At 33.9% G+C, this 16,020-nt stretch overlaps 1 protein-coding gene across 1 annotated transcript; it reads right to left on the bottom strand.

Moving 5' to 3' along the window:
* Positions 1–7,868: 7,868 nt before the first annotated feature.
* On the bottom strand, positions 7,869–13,915 carry LOC133201569 (probable U3 small nucleolar RNA-associated protein 11). The gene is made up of 8 exons (XM_061337368.1): positions 13,834–13,915; positions 13,477–13,538; positions 13,203–13,305; positions 11,742–11,858; positions 10,508–10,601; positions 9,994–10,124; positions 9,541–9,651; positions 7,869–7,961 (listed from the first exon to the last, which is right to left on the bottom strand). The coding sequence occupies exons 1-8, from the start codon at positions 13,891–13,893 to the stop codon at positions 7,875–7,877; spliced, it is 765 nt and encodes a 254-aa protein (XP_061193352.1). The 5' UTR covers positions 13,894–13,915; the 3' UTR covers positions 7,869–7,874.
* Between the last annotated feature and the right edge of the window lie 2,105 nt (positions 13,916–16,020).

Raw genomic sequence — 16,020 nt, 5'->3', positions numbered from 1 at the left:
ATCTGTCCTTGCCATCACTGCTAACTTTCTCTGCAAACAAACAAAGGGATTCTGCAGACGAAACAACTGACAAAGGTTGAACTTCAGGACGATCTGTTAATGATAATGATGAAAATGGATACAATAAATGACTTAAATGTTCGTGTCTTAGCTCCCCTCTCCTTTTTGACGCCTCATACCTGACCCATAAAACCCCTCCAGCTTGTCCTCTCACTCTTATAGTTGGTAAAACACGGTCTTTTTTCGGATTCAAGACAGACGTAACCGTGACAATAATTTCATCACATTTTCCAAATTGTTGCAGTTTCTTGAAAACCCAAAGCCTACGATTGTCTGCAGTTACCCAGACGCCTTCCTTGTTTATTACACAAATGGTCGGGATATCATATACATCGCATTTCCCTTGCAAGATGTCGTCAAGTGTTTCTCCAATATATTTAAAGCGATGGGCAGTACTTTTTCCAAAACGGTTCGAAATTGAGTCCTGACTAAAAAATATATCAGACGGTGGTAATTTTACTTCTGCCATACTGCACACAAACTTAATGTGGGCGAGTCTAAAATTAACGAAGTTTACTCCATGTGCGCTGCAACCTGTGTAAGCAGACGACACAAATGAAAGAATGTGACTATGCACAGTCTTAAATGAGCCTACGATTCATGCAAACTGCGTGATCTGTGTTTATAAACTACCTTAATACTAGGCACATCCCTTTAGTGGAAGGGTTTTTAGTTCACGTCAACTTCAATTAACTAGATCTAGTACACAGGTACTTGGGTCTTGGTTTATAAATATGTATACCTATTAAATATGTTAAAAAAGGTAAGGTACTTTTTTATTATTATTTTTTTTTTTTACATATTCAATAGGTATACATATTTATAACCAAGACCCAATTGCCAGTGAACTACTTTATATTTTTTAATCAAAGTATAGAAAAGCGGTTAGCATGCTTTACAATAAAATTCTTTGTCCGAAATTATGGTAAAGAACAGTACTGTATGAGAGATCAGACAAGTAGCAGATATTATAATACAGAATTTTGCAGTATTTTCTTAAATGATAAAGCCAAAAGAACATGAAGATATAAGTTTTTAAATCAATTTATACAATAAATAAATATTAAATAAATTCATCAAATCGTCATTTCCTTTGAATTGAACGATAAAAAATTCGAAATTTTGAATCACTTTCGATTGCGACCAGAAGTACCGGCGGCAAAAAAAAAAAAAAAAAAAAAAAAAAAAAAAAACAATTGAAAAAAAAAAATATGGTGTTGCACATAGATCTACCTGTTATGTTATGCTTTATGAACTCTGACATTTTGTATATTTGTTTAGTTGCTTGGATGCATACACATTGTAGCTCAAAAATATAATAAAATAAAATGAAAAAATAAAATGCAATTAAGATACAACAATCTAAAACTCTTAATCCTCAGTTTTCAAACGATTTAAACGTTTAAATGTTCATTTGATAGGTAGTCTGTATTTTCTAGGTACTGAGTACTTCTGTTTACATTTACAATTATATGCCACTACCCTTACTGGAAAACGGACAAGTCAACAAGATAAACAAGATTCAAGAAATGTATATAATTTGACCATGCGAACAAATGCACGTGAGGAAATGGAAGAATATGACAAACATAAGCTCGAAGTCTTGCACACTTTATACAGGACATGGCCGTAAGAACCGGGGGGGGGGGGCACGGGGGGCCCTGCCCCCAATAATTTTGCCGATATATATAGTATTATATAATACTATAGAAAACATAGCTACTATATGCTTGTGCCCCCTCAATAAAAACGTTTATTGACCTTTTTTTTTTTTTGCTTGTCAAGGAAGTTTTGGTAGTTCATAGTGCCCCCTAGCTGAAAATGTATTGCTGTACCCCCCCCCCCCGAAAAAAAACAAAACAAAAAACTTAATTTGCTTCCTACGGGCCTGCAGGACACCCACTTTTCATGCAATACTCTTGATATAAGGAGAATCCTGTGTTTTTTGTCATTCTTTCTATCTTCAGAAAGTGGAATAGAAATATTTCTGAAACTAATGGGGAAAATAAAGAAAAACCGTCTATAGTATTTCAGTTAGACAACTCTGTTTAAAAAAAAAATGTGTTATTTATGAGGACATATTTAACAAAATTCTACTACAGTATTCTAGAGAAATTAGACTTTATGCACGGAAACTATAAACTTGTCGTTCTCTAAACCAACTACAAGTTATTACGAATGTACATGTATTTTACTTAACGTCATTGTTTTGATACACATAAATAATATTTGAATTGTAATGTAAAAAATCTGTTTATTGTCGAAATTTTTTTCATGCCACTTTTCATTGGGCGTGCTTGATTTAGCTTAAATTGGCGTACACCAGTGTACACCGGTGTGAAAGATGATGGTGTATAATCAAGTGCATTTTACGAGGTGTAGTGTATATGGTGTAGTATATGTTTTGCATCTTGCTAGTGTGTGGCTAAAAATTTTAGTTTAAAGTGAAAAAAAAAATTAAAAACATTAATAATTGACTAAATTATTTAAATTGGTCAAAAAATGATTTCAATGTCATCACTTACACACAAAAGACAACTTGAATGTGATTTCTTATCCTTTATATTACACAAGAGGCCCATGGGCCACATCGCTCACCTGAGCACATTGGCAAGGCAAAAGCACAAATCAGTTCAGTACTGAAAAGATTACGGGGGGGGGGGGGGGGGGGGGGCTTGAATTTTAAACTACCTGATGATGCTTCCATGTCAATATATAATTTGTTTAATTTGTTTTAACAAATGGCTTCGTTGTACTTGAGAAGATTTTTTAAAAAATTCCCATATATTCCTCTGTAAAAATGTGATCCCCCATTGTGGCTCCTCCCTATCCCAGGGGTCATCATTTGAACAAACTTGAATCTACACTACCTGAGGATGCTTCCATATCAATATGACTAAAGAAGAAATTTTTTTCTATATGTTCCTATGTAAAACTTTCGATCCCCTTATCAGGCCCAACCCTACCCTCGGGGGTCATCATTTGAACAAAATTGAATTTATACTACCTGAGGATGCCTCCATATCAAAATGACTAAACATGATTTTCAGTTCTTGAGAAGAAGATATTTTCCTATATGTTCCTATGTAAAATTTTCGATCCCCCATTATGGCCAATCCCTATCCCCTGGGGTCATCATTTTAACAAACTTGAATCTACACTACCTGAGGAAGCTTCCATATCAAAATGACTAATCATGGCTTTGCAGTTCTTCATCAGAACATATCTTCCTATATATTTCTATTTCAGACTTTTATCCTCCATTGTGGCCCCACCCTACCCCCGGGGGTTATGATTTGAACAAACTTGAATCTACACTACCTGAGGATGCTTCCACATAAATATGATCAATCAGGGCTTTGCTGTTCCTGAGAAGAAGATATTTAAAGATTTTTCCTATATATTTCTATGTAAAACTTTGATCCTCCATTGTGGCCCCGCCCTACCCCCGGGGGGTCATGATTTGAACAAACTTGAATCTACACTACCTGAGAATGCTTTCATATAAATATGACCAATTAGGGCTTTGCTGTTATTGAGAAGAAGATTTTTAAAGATTTTTCCTATATATTTCTATGTAAAACTTTGATCCTCCATTGTGGCCCCGCCTTACCCCCAGGGGTCATGATTTGGATAAATTTGAATCTACACTACCTGAGGATGCTACCACATAAATATGACCAATTAGGGCTTTGCTGTTATTGAGAAGAAGATTTTTAAAGGTTTTTCCTATATATTTCTATGTAAAACTTTGATCCTCCACTGTGGCCCCGCCCTACCCCCATGGGACATGATTTGAACAAACTTGAATCTACACTACCTGAGGATACTTCCACATAAATATGATCAATCAGGGCTTTGCTGTTCCTGAGAAGAAGATTTTTAAAGATTTTTCCTATATATTTCTATGTAAAACTTTGATCCTCCATTGTGGCCCCGCCCTACCCCCGGGGGTCATGATTTTGACAAATTTGAATCTACACTACCTGAGGATGCTGCCACATAAATATGACCAATTAGGGCTTTGCTGTTATTGAGAAGAAGATTTTTTAAAGGTTTTTCCTATATATTTCTATCTAAAACTTTGATCCTCCATTGTGGCCCTGCCCTACCCCCGGGGGTCATGATTTGAACAAACTTGAATCTACACTACCTGAGGATGCTTCCATATAAATATGACTCATCATGGCTTTGCTGTTATTGAGAAGAAGATTTTTAAAGATTTTTCCTATATATTTCTATCTAAAACTTTGATCCTCCATTGTGGCCCCGCCCTACCCCCATGGGACATGATTTGAACAAACTTGAATCTACACTACCTGAGGATACTTCCACATAAATATGATCAATCAGGGCTTTGCTGTTCCTGAGAAGAAGATTTTTAAAGATTTTTCCTATATATTTCTATGTAAAACTTTGATCCTCCATTGTGGCCCCGCCCTACACCCCGGGGGGTCATGATTTGAACAAACTTGAATCTACACTACCTGAGGATGCTTTCACATAAATATGACCAATTAGGGCTTTGCTGTTATTGAGAAGAAGATTTTTAAAGATTTTTCCTATATATTTCTATGTAAAACTTTGATCCTCCATTGTGGCCCCGCCCTACCCCCAGGGGTCATGATTTTGACAAATTTGAATCTACACTACCTGAGGATGCTGCCACATAAATATGACCAATTAGGGCTTTGCTGTTATTGAGAAGAAGATTTTTTAAAGGTTTTTCCTATATATTTCTATCTAAAACTTTGATCCTCCATTGTGGCCCTGCCCTACCCCCGGGGGTCATGATTTGAACAAACTTGAATCTACACTACCTGAGGATGCTTCCATATAAATATGACTCATCATGGCTTTGCTGTTATTGAGAAGAAGATTTTTAAAGATTTTTCCTATATATTTCTATGTAAAACTTTGATCCTCCATTGTGGCCCCGCCCTACCCCCGGGGGTCATGATTTGAACAAACTTGAATCTACACTACCTGAGGATGCTTCCATATAAATATGACTCATCATGGCTTTGCTGTTCTTGAGAAGAAGATTTTTAAAGGTTTTTCCTATATATTTCTATGTAAAACTTTGATCCTCCACTGTGGCCCCGCCCTACCCCCAGGGGTCATGATTTGAACAAAATTGAATCTACACTACCTGAGGATGCTTCCACATGAGTTTCATCTTCCCTGGCTTTGTGGTTCTTGAGAAGAAGATTTTTAAAAGATGCTACTAATTTTTCACTAATTCTTCATTATCTCCCCATGAAAGAGGGCGTGGCCCTTCATTTGAACAAACTTGAATCCCCTTCACCCAAGGATACTTTGTGGCAAGTTTGGTTGAAATTGGCCCAGTGGTTCTTGAGAAGAAGTCGAAAATGTGAAAAGTTTACAGACGGACGGACGGACAGACAGACAGACGGACTACAGACAAAATGTGATCAGAAAAGCTCACTTGAGCCTTCGGCTCAGGTGAGCTAATAAAACCATTTCTTAAATTTTCAATCGTACCATTCTCCGCCATATTGGATTCAGTGTACACCTTTCAACACATGCTCTAAATTTGGTGTAAGATAGTGTACACCGAGTGTACACCAAAAGTCTACACTCATGCACTTGATTAACAGATTAAGAAAGGTGTACACGGTGTAAGTAAATCAAGCGCGCCCATTATTTTATTCAGGTTTTTGACAATTTTCTTAGCTGAATTCTTGCTTATTTTCACAGCTTGGTGGATTTTAGATTGATTGACAAGTCTGTTGTTTTACGCCCCAGAAGAGGATGAACATTTAAATGTGGCCCACCGTCACGGTAGCTCAGTCGGTATCTAGAGTTCTCGCTCCATGATCGGAAGGTCGTGTGTACGAATCACGGTCGCGACTGACCTAAGTCGATAAAAAATGGGTAGCATCTGTTCCTTCGCCAAGCGCTCGGCCTTTCGGACGAGACCTTAAAAACCGAGGCCCCGTCTCACGGTAGGCGTTGGCACGATAAAGAACCCTCACTGCTCAATGGCCCCAAGTGCCGAGTAAAGGTCTAAATTTTAAGCCCGTCACCGGTATATGGTGTCGTCTCTATATGATTGAAAACTCGAGAACGGGACGTAAAACAACATTCAATCAATGAGTCAATTTAAATGTGGCCCAAAGTCTATTATATTGTATTTTATTGTATAGTCTATAAATAGTCCCTATATAATCTATACAAACGCAAACAGTTCATAATACTACATATTCACTGGATTTGAAGCCGTATTCACCGGAGGGTCAGTGCGCGTGCAGCGGCATTGTGACGTCACAATCAATACCTAAAACAACGTTGAAAACAATGGTTGTAACGGCAGGAGCCAGCTGTATATGCTGTATATCTGAGCAGAAAACTTTTAGGCAAATTTCTAGTAGGATTATTTTCCAAAGATTTCGATGTCTTACACACAGCAAAAAGGAAAACACGGAAGTTATAAGTTATTATCTGGATATTTTTATTTTTTTTTTATTTTTCTACGTATGGAGTCGTCATGCAGCCTTCAATGTCTTATTCATTCAAATCCTGACTATATAATAAAACAATTATGGACTCTTTTAGTGGTGAATATAGTTTGTTATTCACCAGAAAAATATCAATATTGACCTCGGCTTCGCCTCGCTCAATATTGATATTTTTCAGGTGAATAACAAACCATATTCACCATCGAAAGAGTCCATAATTGTATAATATTATATTATATTGTTGGTATATTGTATTTTTTCAAAAAGGGCTAGATGTGCAACAATTTTAAATTAAACAGTTCCACCTAAAAATGTGACTTTTATAGCAATAAACTATTTAGTAGAGAAAAAAACACAGTCGTTTTCCTATTATAATATTTAATGCATTTTCCTACATTTTTACAAACAGAGCTCTTTCTCCAAGAGGTTTATAGTCTTCAAATGACCATAACCACCCAATTCTTTTAATAATTTGTCTGTTGTCATTTAAATAACATACTGGAAAAAAAAAGAAAAAAATATACAGTATTTATCGTGACAAACAATCCATACACACACATAATGATGAAATTGTAAGATTCATATTTTTTGTAATTCTATAACATTCTGTGTACAAAGTATTAAATTGTACAAATTTGAAGACAAATGTTATTTGGGAATAGTAACTTTTTATGTAATATTGTAAAGTATTACATGTGGACATTTTGAAACAAAATGAAATTGATCTTCTTTGTTCCCTAATTCACAAAAATTACATATTCTATTAGTTCTTACAATTTTGTTAGTAATATCTTCCCTGTTCAATCATTAAGTTATGTGCAGATAGTCTTAATCTGGTACTTGGTACTCTATATTTTAAATGTATTGATTTTTTTAAATTTGCAAACAAAGATGAAAACAATTTTGTACAAAATGTGTCCAACTTTCCTTTACATGTAGAATATATTGTAGTAGTGGTGTTTCGTGCAGAATTATGATATTTTTTTCTTTCATTGTAGTGCATCTAACATTAACCTTCTAACATTAACCTTCAACATGTGGTTTATACATGTACATAATATTTTATTGTTACATTTCTTATTCACTAAATCACGAGGTACTAAAACAGATGTCAGCTACTGAAACCTGGTACACATGCTTGATATATACAGGTTACAGAAAACTGATTCTTTTATTCTTGATTCTATGTGCTGTTAACAACAGTTGTTTCCTTAGTTTATAGTAATTCAGTTATCTCAAATATCCACAGAGCTGTCAACACTACTGGCACAGTTGTTCAACATTTACAGCAATAGCCATTCATCAACAACATCTCAATACATCCAAAGCCAATCATCGTTTTCTTTTGTGGCGCCACCTGTAGACAGGAGCTGATGTTTTTGTCTCCTCTTGCAATTTTGTACGCTTTTCTTTCTTATCCTGAAATAAACAAATCTACAATTATATAAACTTTCCTAAGATTGCAATGGCTTGAAATTAACACATGCCTGTCAATCTGTGACTGAATAAAATCCTTGTGGACTGACAGACATTTACTCAAGTCAGACCGACTGGACTGGTAAATTTTTGAAAACTTCATTTTGGAAAACTCCCTTGTTTAATCTTAATCACACATTTTGCACTCACCTGCAGATGTGAGGGGAAGCAGATGAAAGGGTACAGATTTCGCATGTCTTACGATATTGTTCAACTAATCAAGGTATATAGAGTAAAAATACTGATGAATGAGAAGAGAATAAAAATCATGGTCAAGAAAATAAAATGAGGCCAATAGGCCACAATGCTCACTTGAGTAATTTTAGCCTTGCTCTTCACCAAATTTTTAAGAGATTTTTTTATATATAAAAAATAATGACCCCATATTATGGTCCAACCCTAAATCTAAGGGATCTCTCATTCAACACAATACCATGGGAATTCTTCTGTATTAAAATGGCAAATATTGCCTTGTAGATTTTTTAAAAAAGGAAAATTCTTTTCATGTATACATGCATTATGTAATACATGTATTTAATCCAGCTGAGAAAATTTTCAAGAATGATTTCTTATAAATCCAACATAAAACTTCCCCTGTTGCGGCTCTACCATATCCCTGGGGCCAAAATTTGAACAATTTAGAATCAACAATATAATTATTGGACAGCTCTCAACTTTTCTGATTTTAAAAACTTTTCCTTAATTATTTCAATGTAAAACTTGATCCCCTATTGTGGCCCTACCCTACCCCAGGGAGGCTAAGATTAAACAAAAAAAAAAAAGATTCTATATATTACATAAGGAAGCTTTCAAATAAGTTTCATCTTTTCTGGACCAGTGGTTCATGAGAATACATTTCAATGTAAAATTTTGATCCCCTATTGTGGCCCTGTCCTACCCCAAGGGGCTTTGATTTGAGTAATTTAGAATCTACACTACTTCATGAAGCTTTCATATCAATTTTATCTTTTCTGTCCCATAGGTTCTTGAGAAGGAGATTTTTTAATAACTCATCCTATTTTTGCCTTTTCTTAATTATCCCACCCTTGGAGGGGCTTGGCCATTCATTTGAAGAATTTAGAATCTCATTAACCCAAGTATGCTTTGTGCAAACTTTGGCAAATAAGAATGGCCCAATGGTTTTTTTGAGAATAAGATGAAAATTTTAAATGTTAACAGAAGGATGTATGGACACTGGACAGACAGCTAGATGCATATATCGACACCAGACATACATTTTTTTCTGTGCTCCACATTCGTTGAATAACGCAAAATATGCTTCATAATTTCTAGAGAACTTTGGATTGGTAAAAATATTTTTTCTTCAGTTGATTGAATGAAATTATATCCTACATGTATCAGTTGGGCTGGATTGGTGACAAAAAAAAAAAATAGTTTCGTGTTGCAATTGATGATTTGAAAACAATTCCTTATCAATACTGGTAAACTGATGTTTGAAGTAAGTGATGTAGTTTTTAACTGCAAAAAAGAAATTAAAACAGTAATTATTTAGTAGGTTCACCATTAAATGTTTCTTCATTTCCATCTTCTGTTGTATTACATGGAGTTCTTTTTCTCTCTCTATTCGTTTGACCAGCTCTTGATATCTCTGCTGTTTTTGCTTTGATACTGCCTAAAACAACAATACATGTAAACACATGAATAAACAATACATGTAAATAAACAACACAGGTAAATAAATAATACTTGTAGATAAATTAACACATCTCACATCTTTACACTCTGTGGTTACTTTTTGGTACAAAATTTCTCTTCTTTATGAAATAAGAGATCTGGATGTACCTGAACGTAATTAAGCTCCAATTAAATTTTCTGCATTCATAATTTTCCTTCACATTTTCAGTCTTCTTACTTGTTAAAATATATACCATGTAACAGAATTTTGTTGTGAACATTCTCTGACTCTGCATTGCTAATGGCCTGATTGAATATAAGCCCCCCCCCCATCACTGACCTTCAGATCCTCCTCATTTAAGTTTCCCCGTATCTCCATCTTCTTTAGACTGTCCAGTGTTGGTCTGTTATATCTCCTATTGACCAGGGAAGGGTGAGTCCCAAAGTATTTGGCTGCATCAAATTCTTTCACTGTTCAAATGGAAATAGAAGTGACAAAGTCCAAGTCCTTTTACATCTCTTAATTTTTTTTCTGACATATTTTGAAATAAAAAAATTTATAAAAAAATTTTTTATTTGTATATGCATCATTTTATCTGTAAATTGCTTATTCATTTGAACAAGGCTTTTCGATTGTAAGTACATGTACAATAGTCTGTTATTTTTTTTCATGGTTAAATTGTCCTAGCTTAAATGGGCATTTATGTTTTTAAAGTAATTATATAGGATATTGCATCTTGCTGATTTATTATCCCACAATTTTACATTAACAACTTTTTATTTACAGTAAGTTCAGAGAATGGTAACCCTAATTAATATTCAAACAGTTATGTTAAAAAATACATAAATAATACCTTCTTTGTCTGTATCTACAAAAACTGTGTGTTTATTTTTAGGTGCTGTGTCATTGTCCATCAAATGGAGATTGGACTGCAATCGTTCAATTTTCTGGCAACAGAAAATAATAGAAAATGTAAATTTATATTTTCTTGCATGGTCCCAATTTATATCAAATGCAAATACTGGTTTAACATCCTCAGCAAAATTTAAGATTAGGATGGTAATGTCATCTCTAGAGTAATTTCCTCAAAAAGAACAAACCTCTCTCTGAGCATTTTGAAACATAAAAATCAGATTTGGAACTTCTCAAATCATTTTCACATTACTACAGAAAACTCTCTTTTTTAAAAAAATTATTGGGTTTAAAATCAATCATATCTGACATATATTTAAAAAAAAATCCAGGAAGACTTCAAAACAACAACAACAGACCCCCCCCCCCCCCCCAAAAAAATGAAATTATAAAATACAAATTTGAAAAATTCTACAGAACTTCATTTTCATCCCTACTTTTAAGGTCTGATGACACATTGCTCGAATATCAGTTTTGAATCTCTTCATAAAATACAACAAATTAAATATACTTACCATTATCTTGTGATTTCAAAACTGTTTTCAAAATGTCTAAGTAGATAAAGACACCAACAAAATTTGTGATATTTGCAATGCTAGTGATTTCCAATAGGATCATATACTAAGTGGCATCCTCTGGTATCTTGCACAAATGCCTGGTAAGGTACCTAATTTTTTGCGAGGAAACTTGTTAAAATAGCAATACTTCATGGAAAATTCTTGGAAAAAATTATATATTATTGAGGAACGTGTCATCTGACCTTAAGGTTAATTGATCCTTTGATACGAGAGATAACTCTCTCTAGGATATATTTGACTATATTTTTCAAGTAAAAAAGGCCATTTCTGTTAAATTTTGCCCAGGTATGCTGAAATTGTGTCTATCTTTTAGTTATTTAAAAGTTATAGATTTCCAGTGGAAAATCATAAGTGTTCAAGCAATGTTACACAAGTAAACAGATTATTAATGAACCTTAAATTCATTAAGATCATCCTTCCTAAAATAATTAACATACTGTGCAAATATGAAAAGGTTCAAAGAATATTTCTGCAAAATGATGAATGCAACTTTACTGTTACAAACTGCACACTTGTAACAATCCTCCAAGACCAGTTTTCATAGATCACTTTAAATCTCTGTAAATGTAAAGCTGTAGAAATTTAAGGCAGATTTACATTCAGTTCTGACGTTCTCTTCATGGTAACATATCTCTGGTCCTGTGAAAACATAAGCTTGAGTTCAGCTTCTGTGTGGATTGGTTCTGTCTCCTCTTTCTCTTGATGAATACCATCCTTGTAAAAAAATATAATGAAATGATTATTTTGCACACTTATTGTTTAATTAAGATATAAGGTATCATTTTTAAACATCTATCGGGATATAAATACGGGTTGGTCACGAGATCAAATTCCATAAAGCCCAAAGGGCTTTTTCGTACCAACCCCTATTTATATCCTGATAGATGTTTAAAAATGATACCTTATTACTTCTATTTACATTTGTGACTTATTTATATTTCATATTTGCCTGATTATAATCTTTAACGTGTGAAGTGTTTTATTTTTCAAACTCAACTGCACGTGTTTAATCCATTGATTGCACATCAACCCTTTATGACGTCACTAAGAAATTACGTTGAACGTTTATGATGTGAGGAACCAGTGTTTATATGGATATAGATACACATTGCTTACAATAGTGTTATATAAAGGAAAGCATTTGAAAATGTTAATATAAAGAAATAAATAAAAGGAGTACCGGTGACAGTGGAATGTTTTAACAATCACAATATTATGTTGGTGTCTTCAAATAAATTCTAGAAGATATTCAGGGATGCTTATAAGGAATGTGGGTGGTTACGTTCCGATTACTTGTTCGACCTGCGTGGTTTCGGCACGAATCCATGTTCGACCTGAGTGGTTTCGTTTCGAAGCAATTTTGCTTCGGAACAAAATTAATTAACACTTTCAACAGTTTTACATTTTATTTTTTCGTCTCCCTTTTTTTTTTTTTATATTGACCACATATATTTGTGGTAATTATCGTAACGTTATGTAATTTAATTGAGAAAAACCTACATTAATGTTTAGACAGTGCATATGTGATCATGGTACATTTGAAGAAGTATTTGATTAATTTTTATGGAAAACTGTTCAAATATAATTCATTACTAAATCAAATTCATCAACATCCATGCTCCGTGATAGTAGGAAAAAATGTTAGGAAACCTCACTGCATGTTGACTACACATACGGAGACAACTACCTATTGACGCAGATCTCTGAAGCCCTACAATATACAGCTACCGAATATCCATTTGTTTACCGCACAGTGTATACCCCTGTACTCAGGTATTCACATGTAGGGATATATATTAGAGTAGGTCGAAACCACTTGGGTCTTAACCATGCAGGTCAAACACGGAATCGGAACGTAACCACCTGACACCCTTATAAGTTTTCTCACATGGGATTGAAGAATATAACCATTATGAATATATTCAGAAGCAATCGGCTGTGTCCTATAATTGATCCTCTTATTCACAATTTTAAATTCTAATTTTAAAATTTTAATAAAAATCTATTTTTCTATTGGTTCATGTTACTTGGACTTTGATTAGTTCTTACACAACTTACCACTTTTTGTGTTTTGACCATGTTGAAATAAAATTCATCTGGATTGCGATTTAATGCCTTTCTTTTCAGAACTTTCAGAGTATTCTGTTTTCTTTGAAAGTCCCTGAAAATAAAATAAATAAATAATTTAAGCATGATTAAGAGCAAAAACAGCATTCAAAAAAGCTGATAAAAAAACCTTTGATTAACCAAATTTGACAACCCAGCATTGTGGTGACTACACATGAACATGATGAATTGATAAATGATAATTATATAAAGATAAAATAATTACTCTGCTCTTTCTTTATAATCTTTCTTCTTCTCCAGAAATCCAAGATGGGCTCTGCTGGAAGGCTGCATTGAAAATATTGTTTCAAACAAGTAAAAAATAAAAAATATTAAATAAAGTATACAACTTCTAATTTTGTGTAAAAACCCTAGGATTATATTGTAATATTGAATAAATTAACCATCTTATTATCCCTTCCCCCCTTGATTGTTGATTCCATTCTTCAGCGCAAAAGTCCTTTACAATACAATCATATCAGCGACTTCATCAGCTGTTCATCATAATATTAAAACAAAAAAAAAAGTGTTCTATCACTTTCATTACAGGGAATGGATTATCGTAAAAAAATAATTCTATTACCTGACTCCTCTCCTTGTATGTACGAGCACTTGATTTACTTGCTTTCCGTAATGATGCCATGTTTGAAATGTGTTTTCACAGTTTTGATGACTTCACGTGTAGTTCACGAGAAAATTCGAACTCGATACAGGAAGTCAATAAAGATTTTCAATCGTACGTAGAATAATTCCAGTTGTTTTTAGATCGATGCGGATACACGAGGCTTCAAGACTTGACGCTTAAAAAAAGAGCATCCAATCGCTACCTAATCTACCTTTAAGGTTATTATACTATGGATAGGCAAGTTAATATCGCAATCATAGGGGCTCGGTTACATGGTGTATTTTGTGTACATACATTGAAGTATACGATTTCAAACTGCGAATTTCAGCAATTTTCGATTTTTATTATATCGAACAATTATAATCAGTATAATTAGATGGATAGTCATAGAAAACCACAAAATACATCATCCTGAAACCGAACCCTTATGATCGCAATGGGACAAAATTTACACTGAACTGAACAGAGTGCACTGATATTTGTAGATTACCCTTACATGTAGATATATAAAAGTAATGTATGTATTAATAAGCGTAATCGTATTCAGTATTTGTATAAATTATATGACAAATTGCTGTGAAAAAGTGAAGATAATATAAGAACAATTATATATATTTAATACAAAATGAAATCAACATATGATGAATTATTCTAAAAAAAGTCATGTAAACGTGATTACATATATATCTGGGAATGCAAACACAGAAATCAGATGATTAAAAATCTCATCATCTGCATGATTTCTGTGTTTGCATTGATTTTCAAGATATGTCAATTTGGCGTCAATAGATGTTGAAGATTTTTAATCATCTGATTTCTGTGTCTGCATACCCAGATATGTAATCACAGGTAAAACCTGATGTTCTATCCAAAGTTTTAAATCATATAGTGTGTCGACATATGTTACCCCACTTTGGGAAACTAAACACTAAATCATGGCTTCCGCACGGTCGGGTTTCTCATAAATCATTTGAAAAATAAACACAATTCGCCATTGCAATCGATCAAATTTCTCGGAACTTGACCAAAACCTATAAAACTGACATAATTATTTATTTTAGATGTCCCTAGAATTTTGATTAAGTTCCTTATGACAAACTTCATAAGCTGATAAAGTACGGCATGCGGGGGCTCTTACTATATTAAATCAGTTCTTCTCTGTGCACACGATTGATGTCCATATAGTCGTGAAAGGAGAGACTTCGATCACTTGCAGACACATTTGTCCCACATTGGATACATTGCTTTGACAGTCAAAGGACCGTACTCTGACCGTTTTTGTTCTTTCAGTTTTGCCATATTTAAAATGACTTATACCACAGTCCATAACTTCACAAGCTACACTCTTTGCCGATGGATGTTTGTGATACCGGCCTGTATACTTACTCTGGACCAGATCACCCTTAAGGACATACGCAACATAGTTTGAACTTTATTGTCTTTTTCATTGGAGTTGAAGAGTTCCAATACTTAAAGGAACTGTGTGCTAAATTTTAATGTCTATATATGCTATTGTACACTTCTTCTAAAACAAGTTTGGATAAACAAAACATCTAGAATATATGTTTAGTAATTTTTGTATATTTTTCTTTGAATTATACAAGAATTTTCATCAATTGATATCTTTTCAAAACCCCTGGTAATGCATGCTGATTTTTTGTCTACGAACATCTGATAGCACTATAATCTTAAATTAAAAATATCTCGAAAAAGTATCAGTAGGTAAGGTATGTTGCGTATGTCCTTAAATTCTAAACTATAGACTTGGACTTCTAAGAGGGGCTTGCGATTTAATGCCATAAACTGCTACTTATACTCAGCACGATTCCATATCTTTCATTTGTTTATTCTCTAAATTACCATATACGTACTTCAGTATGTGCCACATAACCATAACCTTATAGTCCTATTATTTCGAGTGATCTGAAATGGAGTAATCACATGAACATTATTTATATGCACCAAGGTAAGCACCATCGTAGACTCCTTCGGAATTGTTCCACTTTAAGTCGGATAAACGCTTACATGTCGTTAGTATGGTCGATCTTAGAGTATAGTGCCGTGCTATTTAGGGACAATACACTAAAACCAATATAGAGAGACTCCAACGATGTACAACACCGATCTGCTACTTTTATACTCACG

The sequence above is a fragment of the Saccostrea echinata genome, unplaced genomic scaffold (genome assembly GCF_033153115.1).
Source record: "Saccostrea echinata isolate AGI-Se365-2 ecotype Australia unplaced genomic scaffold, CSIRO_AGI_Sech_v1 ptg000045l, whole genome shotgun sequence".
NCBI lineage: Eukaryota > Metazoa > Mollusca > Bivalvia > Ostreida > Ostreidae > Saccostrea > Saccostrea echinata.
Note: the sequence above shows the minus strand (reverse complement) of the source record. Positions and strands in the feature narration are given on the sequence as shown.

Excerpts from the sequence above, each read along its gene's own strand:
- LOC133201569 (XM_061337368.1), bottom strand. The coding sequence starts at position 13,893 with ATGGCATCATTACGGAAAGCAAGTAAATCAAGTGCTCGTACATACAAG. Across the intron at positions 10,125-10,507 it reads TGTAGATACAGACAAAGAAG|TGAAAGAATTTGATGCAGCC; the intron begins GTATTATTTATG and ends CCATTTGAACAG. Across the intron at positions 9,652-9,993 it reads TAAATGAGGAGGATCTGAAG|GCAGTATCAAAGCAAAAACA; the intron begins GTCAGTGATGGG and ends TTGTTGTTTTAG.